Source organism: Rhea americana, unplaced genomic scaffold, assembly GCF_003343005.1.
Source record: "Rhea americana isolate MKP2758 unplaced genomic scaffold, rheAme1 scaffold_318, whole genome shotgun sequence".
NCBI classification, from domain to species: Eukaryota; Metazoa; Chordata; class Aves; order Rheiformes; family Rheidae; genus Rhea; species Rhea americana.
In genome coordinates this window covers 127471-138736 of record NW_028186444.1, presented here as the reverse complement: position 1 = coordinate 138736, position 11266 = coordinate 127471, and the positions used below count along the sequence as shown (strand labels likewise).

The following is an 11266-nucleotide window of genomic DNA, read 5'->3' as shown; positions in this document are numbered from 1 at the left end:
GTTAATTAACTTTTAATTTCTTAAACATCACCTCCCTAGAATGGCCTTTGGCCCTACATGAAGCTGCTCTGAACAGGGAACCTGGTGACTGAATTCTTACGATCTTTTCTGCTGTTCTTGTTTTGTTCAATAATCCATAAAGACCAGCTGATTCTGAGATGTCCACCATCCAACAAAATTGCTAGGAGCCTCTCCCATAGATTGCACCTCCTCTAATTCTCACCTGAAGGATGCCAAGCACCTTTGCCCAGGGACTTTTCAGGATGGGGAGGAATTTGCCTCTTTGCACTTACCCCTGGAGAGATCCCTTCTGCCCAACCTTTCTGCTGCATTAACGCCTCCACCTCTTCTGATTTCTCTTACTGAAAACAAGTCTCATGAGTCTGACAATGAAAACACCAGTGCCATGGGCCATGGCTGTATTTCAAGGGGAAAAAAATCATAAATCCTTTCTTACTCTTGAAATCAATTGGATTTCTCCTCGTCAAGGTACTAACACAGGCAAATCTACTGCCACTCCCAGTTCCCCAGCCCCAGCACTCCTCTGAACTTCTCCTGAATCTCTACCACATGAATCAATGTGGAGGCAGACCTGGCAAGCCTCTCCAGCCCCCATCAGCCAAGTCCTCTGTTGCACCATCAGGCAGTGAGGTTCTCATCTCAAATGCTGGCCCCCGGTGTGTCCTGAGAGCAGCTCCCCATATATTCCTGGTGAGACGGGCTTCTCAGGTGACCACCGGTGCTTAGCCGCAGGGCAAGATATCACCTGTATGGCTGCGGAGCTTTTCTATGAGCAACATGGAGTGACCCTGCTTCGCATTGCTCATTTTTCTCTAGGCTTGCGAGGTTTGGCAGTTCTGTTCAGATAAGCATCCTCAAGTTTGCATGTTTATCTCAACCATCTCCCAAACAGCTTTGATCTGCAGGATTTGGCTGGAGCTCTCAAAGTTATCTTGAGAAAGCTTGTTCTAGGGAGAGTCATTCTTCTGATTAATAAGAAAAATCTTTCTTATTGGCTTTGAGCATTTTTACCCTTGCTGGAATCAGGGAGCGTAGCAATGTGTGCAAACAGCAAAACCCAAAAAGTCAGGAGAACTTCTTCTTAAAGCTGCTCTTGAGATCAATTGTCATTTCAGCCAAAATTTCAGGTCAATTTTTATTTCAATTGACTTCTAACGTGGCATCTTTCTTCTTCTTTCCCACTCTCCATTTAAGCCTGTCCCACTCAGCCTACCACCAAGTAGGTCAGTATACGAGCTGTTTGTAAATAAAGATTTACACTTTGTGTTCACATGTGGCTTTACATACTCCAAATTCTATGCAAAACATATGTGAGGAAAATTGGCTGTATTGACGAGGAAACCAAATCATAGAAAGGCTAGGAGCCTTTCTATGATTTTTACATAGCCACAGCAGAGGAGGGAAGGAACGTTGTTTGGGGAGTTCTTTCTGTCTAGAGTAAGTTTTAAAAGATACAATATTAAATCCCGTTGACTTCGCTGAAACAAATAGACCCTCTCAAAAACACTGGTGAAGGAAACACAAGCCATACATATGTACATGTTAATTGAGCGATATGCTAACTTTCCAGTTTAGTTTACCTTCGCCTTGGCCAAAGCTAAGGAAATATTTTTTAGGCTGAGAAGCACCAAATTTAACTCCTGCTCTTGAAAAACTTCAGCCTGTATTTCCCCATCTCAGCCCATCACCCCACATAAAAAGATTTGTTTCTTTTAGGAACAATTAGGGAAAAGAAAGATGATGGCATTATGGAAAAGGAGGAATTATAGAGTTAGCAATGAAATTTGCTGCAGGGAAACTACTCCAAACACATCCTGTTGCCCTCACCTAAAAGAGAAATGTTCGTTAAAAAATACTACTCAGCGAGGGGAAAAAAGTGTGAACAGCAAAAAAATATGTACATGTGTTTTAAATAATTTTTTTAATTGTTGAGGCAGTAATACTTGGTTCATGGAACTGCAATATACAGAGAGGTGAAATAAATAGCTTATATATATATAATATATATAATATAGCTGGTTTTAAAATATTCCCTTATCATTGGTGTACTAGGTCATTTTGTAGTCACTTGAATGTATTTAGCAGCATTCTCCAGAACTGAGCATAATGCAGGATCACAGAGCCGTGACACCTTATGTCGTCAAAAAGGTTACAGAAGATCGATGCGTTGAGAACTCCACGGAAACTCAATCACTGCGGCACACACCATCTTGTCTCGGTCCAGCTTGCAGCAGACAATAAATAGATTACTGCAAAACTGGCAATTTTCAGGGCAGGGTCTCAGTAACTTTGGGAAAGAACTTTGGTTTTCTTTGGTTTTATTTATTTATTTTTAATAATTACTTTTTCCTCTGGGGATATGCTTGAAAAGTTGTCCTTTCCAAAAAGAGAAATAAGCACCTGTGTCATCAACAACAAGAAGTCAATTTAAATAGAGCAGTTCATTTTGTTTTTCAAGTCACAATAAATCCCTAACAGCTTTTCCCCAGCGTTTGCCATCTAGTCTTTTATTAATTTTTTTATTTTTATTTTTTTTAAACACAATGTACAAAAATAGAGCTTCTTCCTTATTTTTAATGTAAAAATATTCCTCTGGTGCAGTTTTTTTTTTTTTTTGTGGTTTATTATTGTGACACTGTTTTTGTCTATTTTTAACTGGGGTTGGTGGGTCGTATTCTCTTAGTCCTCTTGGTGACTGTTGTGTACTTGAAAGGTTTCTGTATCTCCACTTGGCCCTTTGGGTACCTCTTCATAAAATGTACATCTTGCTGGTTTTCCCGGGTCTTGGGCCCTTTCCGTGGCCTTCCTTTTTTGGTGAATCCAACATACCAGCCTGAATATTTTGCTGACATCAGTGCTGTATAGTTGTTTTCTAGGACTTTTTCAATGAAGACACACTCCTTGCTGGTGCCATCAGGCTGAAAAAGGGAAAAGAAAATCCAAATGTAAACCAAACGACCAAAACCCAACTCGGCATAAATACAGTCATTGCATCCGGACCTGGCTTTTGGCTCAAACATCTTAACAGGMCCAGAAAGAAAAGTCAACTGAAAAAGAAATAAGAAAAGCATGAGAGCATCATTCAACTCCCCCCCCTATACACTCCTATCCGAGGAGAGAAAGACTTTTCAAAGACAAGCACTGTTAGGCATTCAACTCCTTCAACTGCAAGAAAAACAAGACATTTAGCTTTGCATTTTCCATTAGAAAGGAGGGTGAAGTGAATTTGTTCCAAGGAAGCATCATATTTACATCCCAGATGGGCCAGACAGCAGCGCTTCTGCTTCTACTGCTCACTTCTGACATATTTTGAGAAATACCTTTTGGCCCTGTGCGCATATCTCCAAATCCCACTAAAACCATTACAAGCCTCAGCCTGAGCCATTGGGGTGCACTGGAAACGCTCTCCCTCTGTTTCCAAGGCACCACGTAGGGGCCAGCCAAGTCAACGGTGCACGGGGAGTCGGGGACAAGCTGACTCAACCAAGCGACAGACACACGCTGGAAGCACCCGTGGGCGCTAAGGACCTCGAAGACCCTTAATCAGACACAGGAGGGGAATCTGAACGTCGCTCCCGGTTGAGATGCTGAGCTCTCACTTGTGCAGGGCAGGCAGCACCGGGGGGAGTTGCAGCATCGCACAACAGCTCGTCCCGGTCGCTCAGCACAGAGGAAGTTCTTCTCGCCTACGGTCTCCTGCCAGAAAATACACTTTGTACTTTAACTGCCGAGTTACTGGTCCCGTACCTACAACACGTCACATGCTGAGTGCCTCCCGTGTACCAGGCCTTGGCTTCGTAAGTCAAGAGCCATTAAGGAGGAGAACCGACTTGTTTCAGCCCCTGGGCACTGATGCAGCTCTGGGTGTTTTACAGCGATAAACACAATACGGAACATTATACAGGATTCAATCTAACGCTTAGCAAAGCCAAAGGAAGGATTTCCTTCGTAGCATCAGCCCAATCCAACTCCCACTGAAGACAAACACGGGGTTTTTAAATGTACTGCAGGCCTATATTTACTCTTACTATTAAATGCACGCCCTCCCCACACAAAGAAAACGGTATCAGACCCTGTCAGTCCTCAGCCTTTTCACCCATCGGATGSATGTCCGTGGGAACAGAAGAAGGACAGACAGTTAAGCAGCACGGCACTTGCAGCAAACCATAGCAGTGGTCGGCAGCAAGGTTCAGCGGCTCCGTGCAGAGCGTGCTCCGGGCACGGCTGACGGGGGCTGCGGGAGCCCTGCTGCRCGGCTTTCCTGCCCTTTCTGCCACGAGCAGCAACGCCCGGAGCCGGGCCAGGCGCGGCAAAGCCAGCGCTCCTGCTCTTTCCTAAAAAACCTTTCTAAGAAGTCCTGCAAAATCAGAGCAGAGCTTGGTAGGGTTCGAGAGCCCAAGCGCGGGAAGTGCAGGGCGTAGCGGGGCGGGAGCACCGCAGAGCCGTGGGAACTGGCTCCGGCTTCGCAGCACCTGCAGTCCCCAAATAACTGCGGACGAGCTGTAAAAGCGACCGCGAGACGGGAACCGTCAGGCACAACACCACAGGCTGGATTCACGCMGGCAACGAAAGGGGAAAAGCTGCCTCATCCCCAGCCTCCAGAACAGGCCCTTCCTCCCGGTTTTATACTTCAGCAGACCTTCAACTCARTCAGTGCAATAATGCGACGTTAAGCCTGCTATCATTAGCGTGCTCTCCTGTCAAAGCGGATTGTTATTACGCAGAGGTCTCATTAAGAAGGCAGKGGCAACAGCAGCGAGTCTGCAACAACAAAACAGAGCGGTCACAACAGGCGAAAGACTTGAAAGAAGGTGCTGGGTTGCTTCCTTTCTCCACAAACGTGCCAAATCCAGCGTCTATACATAGGGGCGAGGCCAAACGACTGGCAAGCTCCGTCCCTGCCTAGGCACAAAGGTCCTCATTTTATCATCCACAATTTGAAGCTCACGAATTCTTTAATGAATGGCAGGACCAGGCAAAGCTGAGGGGTCTCAGTTCCTGGGGGGTCATTCTCCGAGTCCTGGGTTTGATCAAAGCCACATGAGTGGAGAAGGGGGAAATCAGTTGACACCACAGGGTTCCACCAGGTTTCAATGCGAGGCCATAAAAATCGCCCCAGGTTTCTCAGGGCTCAGCCCACTACAAACCTTTCACCAATAAATGGAGAATTTTTAAACAATACCATGGCTGGGTTTCAAATCCACCCAAAACCAGGTGCTGATGAACCGACCAAATTTGTACTGCAGGGGTAGCAGGTAATTGGAACGGTCATTTCCCTCATACTTGCAGAAAGGTCCTGGATTTGAGCCACAACCTTGTTGCTAGGAGAATTTAGGCATTTTCATGCAGTTTGGGAGGTTTCCGCTTGCACTGCAATGTCAGTTTCTCATGGAAAATGAAGACTGGAATTAAAAGAAAACGTGTGTGTAGGAGGGGGAAGTTATTCTATTAATAACAAAAAAGTATTTACTTATACCTTCAAATCTGCCGACAGAGCCTAAGACGGAGACAGGCGGTGTAGGAATAACAAGGTGCAACTTCAGGCCAACCTCAGGGCTAATTTGAAGTAAACAAGGCGCATGAGATAAAATAACTTCGTTCTGGAAGAGGAAGAGCTAAACGATTTGATAACATGAAATTACAGTAACATTTACAAGTACTTCAAGATAAACCAGGATAAGGACCTTGCTCTTCCCCAAACAGAGCATTCCTGTACGTGCTAAGACATGTCAGAGACAGACAAATGATTTTCAAATACTTACAACATRATTTTATAGCATCTGTTATAAACCTCAGCAGAACATAAATCATTCACACACGTTACCTACACCATGGAGAGCTGGACCCTGGATGGTCTATTAGGGGAAAATGCAATTTGTGTCAATAATTTCTAAGTGTTACCTTGTTTCCACTTGGTGACAGCTGTTTAAGGTCCAACCACCTTCCTATTTAAAAGCAACAGCAAAGTAACTCATTGAGCCTGTCCCCCTCACCCCCTCTGCCCTCAGAGAGAGGGAAGGATGGACAGGAGGAGGGACAYGGCCCTCCTCAGGTCCAAGACAAAGCTGGCTTTCCTAACATAAAGGAGATACCCATACTCCCTGCTCACGTTTTCCGAAGAGTTTCTAGTGCAAACATTTGCCACCCATACAGGGTTGTACCCTCTCACACAGATCATCCGTGGGACGTTGCCAAGTTACATTTCGTACATACTTAGCTGTCAGGATGCACCTCGCAGAGCACGCACCCTTCCAAGCATAGACTTTTACAGTTTGAAACAATTCTTTAAAATATACATGAATATTTGAAAGCACAGGAGACAGCAGGAGCCCCCTGGCCGCAGCAGTGGCACTGATGAGCGACACAGGAGGACTCTCTGGAGCCCCAACTCCTGACTAGCCCAACATGAGGGGATTGAGGCAAGGACTTTGCAACACAGGGGTGTCAAACTGTGCTAGGACTTGGAACAAGTGAAAAATCAGAGAGAGAAACTCCACCTGCAAAGTTACAGCTGAAACCTTGCCCCAGGCCAACCTGAATTAGAAACATGCACCTTTTTGCGAGTGCCGTCCCCCATAATGTGCTCTACCATCAGATGGCTCCAGGCCTACTTTGGTTCTCCTTGCCCAAATTCGGGCAGGGCAGTTTGCCCTGCACTGCTCTCCCACCATGTGCAGTTACCTATGTGCTGGGCACGGAGAGTTGGAGGACAGCGCACTTGCTGTGGCATTCGGGAAGCAAGACCCCAGCCATGCTCCAAGCTCTCTTCAAGTTATCAACTCCTTCAGCTCCAGTGAAAGCTGGACGTCACTGCCAGGTGCAAGCAAGATCCCACTGTYGGGATAACCTGTGCCACGCTGCTGTTGGAGAAGCACATGCTTATGCCAAACATACACTCCCTCCCCTACACAGTATTTTTTTTTCTGCCCGTTTTGAGCACAGGTCAGAGTAATTCTTCACAGAAACGTCATGGCTATCATTCCTTCCAAGCCTTCTTCATGCACACGTCTCAAAAGCTACTGTCCATAACCTTCCCAGGCTACTGCCAAGTTTCTGGGAATCACAAAAATAAATATCCAGGAGCTTTTCGATCTYCTCTCCCTCTCATCCAAAATTCTTGCCTGCTCACTCCTGGTCTAACCTACAAGTCGCTCCACCCTGCTGGAGGCAGGGCAGCAGCTGGTGGGAGCCAGCCCGGCTCTATCACCATCACACTGGGAAGAGGGAAGAGCTTCCTCGCACCTCCCCGTCTCATCATTAAACCGAGCAGGTAACAGCACCTACGCGCCACCAACAAGCACCAGCTGAGCCAAACAGATGCAGGCTGTAAACGCACCCGAGGCTGGCCCAGCCTGCAGCATGTCACACACTGGGGGACTGCCAGGTCTTGGTATCACACGTTAAAGTTTCACCTTCAGGAGGCAGCACATCCACAATTAACAGCAAGGCACGGCCCCAGTCAACACCAGCTGGGGTGCCAGGGGAGCTCCAGAAGGCACAGGGCCACCTCCATCCATCAGAGAGGCCCCAGCCGGGCATTGCACTAACACCAGTCCCCTTTACCTCTGCAGACTAGGGGCAAATGTCCACCTGAGAGAGGTCAGTCTGCTGGGGGGGGGGGCAGGGAGGGGGTGCATAAGTGATGTTTTAAAGAGAAAAGCTCCATACAGCATATCAGCTTGAGCCATTTTCCTTCTTCTTTTTATTCAGTAGGCAAAGACCGTTTGCAGCAGACCAATTTTCACRTGCACCCACCACATAAGACCTCCTCCGTAGGCGCCCACTCCACCCAGATGCTGTGCTCCCCCCTCCCTCCGTGCTCTGCAGGAGCGAGCCCAGCCCGCAGCTCCCTTGCAGAAAGGGCTCCAGGACCAGGACAGAACAGCAGTCCTGCAACAAGGACACCAACACCTATCTCCAAGGGAGAGAACAGAAAGAAATGGTTATCCTGCAACCTCAATTCCTTCCAGAGGAATAACTCAGAGCCTATTTTTACACATCCCTAGTACCAGTGGGAAGAGGTGGTAGCTGTTAGCTTTTGATCATCTTCTTACAAACTCTTGAAAAACGCCTGATCTAAGTTCCACCTTCCACAGAAAACTCCCAGGTATCCCCCTGGTCTGCAAAAAGGTGTGAGAGAGTATAGTACCAGAGGGCAAACAGATAAGCTACGTGATCCAGGCATTAAAAAGCACCATCCTTCCAGYTGGGCATCTCCAGTATGTAACAGCTGGAGATCAGCTCCAGACTTGGAGAACTGCTGCCCAGTAACACGGCAATAAGCTCAAATGGTTGCAGTTCCTTTTATCAAGCCGGGCTAGAGCAGCAACAGCTGTGCAAGGCTCCCACTCCAGGAGGGGATGTCTCTCACACAGAGCTGTTTATACACCGTGGGCCAATTTCATCCCATGTACAACTGCAGGCAGCGGAGTTAAAGGAGCTGCAGGCAAGCCAGGGTGTCTCCGAGTGCCATGAACTTACCAACACGGAGCGCTGGATTGTTTGCGCAGAGCATTTGGCGACAGCCCCTCCAGTATTAAACATGAAACATGTTGAACTGACACTAAAGCAGAATTAAGTGCCAAAGCATTTGTTGCTTCTACAATTACACGCTGGAGCTCTTTGGTGCTCCTTCTCTTCTGCACTTTTTTTTTTTTTATGGCCCAACTTGGTCTTATTGTAGTTTTGCTTTCGTGTTTTAAGTTCTCCAAATGGAAAGGATCAAAGGGCTCTTTGTTGTTGGAGCAGGAGCGCTCCTTGGAGCGAGCCAGTGCTGCCACTAACAGCTTGCTGCTCAGAGGGAAATCTCGGGAGCCTCTGTGCCACCAGCCGGAGCCAAAGCATTAGCAGGTGCAGCAGCCACCTCCTCCTTCTCCCCATTAGCCTGCAACACTAAGCCACCTGAGCAGCTTTTTATGGGAAAGGGAGGCCAGGGCAGGTTTTCTCATTTATGCTTCACAAATCTGGCTCAGTGGGCACCAGCAAATCCAAACTTCGCTTGGCTTTTATGGCAACAATGAGCTCGCACAAGCGGCTCGGATAACAACGCGGTGCGGCGAGAGATGCCTCCAAAATTGAAAGGTTTCTCTGTTCGCAAAGATCAGGGCGCAAATTAAGCCTGCCGAGTAATGCTGCATTAGGCTGTTGTTAGCTGAGCTWATGCCAACACGCTTTCCCCCCTCCCTCAAACAGCACTGAAATTAGAAGCTCTCCGGGTAAGGCTGGGGCGACTGAACGCACCGGCGACGCGTTGCAAATAACAACAACCCGTCGGAAACGTGGCTGGCGCAACCTGGGAGCGCCGGCTGGGCAGGGGCCGCAGCGGGACTYGGCCGCTCGAGGGAGACCGGGGCGACTCCCCTGCCTGGTTCTCACCCTCCGGCGAGCGCGGCCCCTYGGCTCGGAGCGCGCCGCTCTGGAGACGCGGCCCTCCCTGCGGAGCAGGGTCGCTTCCCTCCGCGTGAGCCCCCTCCTCCCGAAAGTCCACGAGCAGGGAAAGCTGTCACCCGACCAAAAGCTTTCCAAGAGACGGGCGCATCTTTCRGACAAAATCGTTATTAAGGAAAAGGATCCTTCGCCATGCTGGTCCGCACTGCGCCGGGGTTTCGCTCCCACGCCACCCCCAGGCRCGAGGCTCCTCCACGGAGCTCCACAACCATTTCAAAGGGCTGCTGGAAATTCCCCTCTGACCCTGGCACCGTTATTCTTGCACACTGCATTATACAGCTGCCCTACGCTTCCGAAATTTCCAAGCAGTCCCAGCACGGCAGGTTTGCAGGAGACACGTGGCTCGGCAGCTCCAGCGAGCCAGTCCCAACTCACCCCCAGCTGGGCACCGCAGGCCGAGGCACCCGGCATCACTGGTTCCCTTCCAAAACCCCGCTCACCCAGCAGGGGCACAGTGGCATACGATTTTCAAGCAACATGCAACTTCTCTGTGCTTTAGCACAAGCTCAGCTCAAACAGACTGGCAAGGCTCGAAGCCTCCAGGCTCGCTCCACTTGGCTTGGAAAAATCCCGAGTGGAAGAATGTAAGGCAGCAGCTATGGTAACGTAGCAGCTTTTAGCGGTCCTGCTTGCCCCGCTTCACACACACAGCTTTTAAACGCAGGTCAGGAGGTGCGGCAAACAAGGTGGGGGAGGCAGCTGCCAGCTCCAGCTCCAGCAGTGCTTTGGGAGAAATCGCCTCCTCGCAGCACGGCAAATCTCAGCGCGCTGGCTGGTGGGAAGCCGGGCCCGGCCGGGCTCACGCACTTTACAGGAAACGAGAGGACGGATCTGTCACAAGCATCCTGGTGCTCAGCCTCCTGGATTTACGGCGTTTATCCTGACCACAAAGACACCTCTTGACCCAGATGCACGCTCTGCTCCCACACGGTGCTGTAAATCAGGGAAGCGGCATCCCTAAGTGCTCCGAGTTACTCAGCCCCCGGCCCGCTTCCTCCCGCTCGCTGGCCTCTGAACCACCACAATCCTCCGAGGAAAACTCAGGAGTCATGATGGGCAGTTCGATAAAAACGTCTGCCAGCGCACCAGGGAGGTTAAATTATACGTAGAGGACAGCAAAGTGCATTCACAAAGCGGGGGAGGGGGCAAAACAAAGTCCGTGAGGAGGAGATGCTTTGGAGAGAAGGTACACCGACACTTGGAGGCCCCGTTGCCAATCGGTTTTGCACATTTTTGCACACGCTTGCCCAAGCACACTGGGAGTTGCTTCCTTCTCTCCCACAAGCGTGGGCACAGTCTTTTGCATGTGTTTGGGTAGGAACTACTGCTCTGCAGAACTGTGTCGTGCCCAGCTGCCATACACCTGCAGCATCCGTTGCACTCGCTGCAGGACCCAGCAGAAACTGTGAGAACCAAGGACAGAAGAGAGGGTTTCTAGGTTGATGTATTTTTTTTATATTTTTCTTTCCCTCTATCTTTCATTCAAAAATTTCACATTTCTAATTCGTATCTGTTCACTACCCTGGAATAGCGTTTCACTGTAGGAGATACAGAAGTACAAAAAGATTAGTATTTGTAAAGGTCAACCACGTAAGGCTGCRGCTAAGCCAGGAGCCGCCTCCTAACCTGCTGCCTCTGTCCCAGACAAGTGTGTTAACAGTATGGCAGGAAGGCATATAYCCATAATTGGAGCAAACGAAGATGGCTTCAGCTAGGAAGACGTAAATTTGGCTAACAGAAATTCAAAACTGTCTCTCRGAGAACTGTGCGTACTTACTACTGATGATGAGAACGTTGG

The 11266-nt window shown here is 48.8% G+C and overlaps 1 protein-coding gene across 3 annotated transcripts in view; it reads right to left on the bottom strand.

Moving 5' to 3' along the window:
* Nucleotides 1-1927: 1927 nt before the first annotated feature.
* FGF18 (fibroblast growth factor 18) overlaps nt 1928-11266 on the bottom strand; it is an 87813-nt gene continuing 78474 nt past the window's right edge. For all 3 annotated transcript variants that reach the window (XM_085310357.1, XM_085310356.1, XM_085310358.1), the window contains exon 5: nt 1928-2939. In XM_085310357.1, coding sequence (XP_085166483.1) covers nt 2673-2939 — 267 coding nt within the window. In that variant the 3' untranslated portion in view covers nt 1928-2672. The remainder of the gene's footprint in view (nt 2940-11266) is intronic.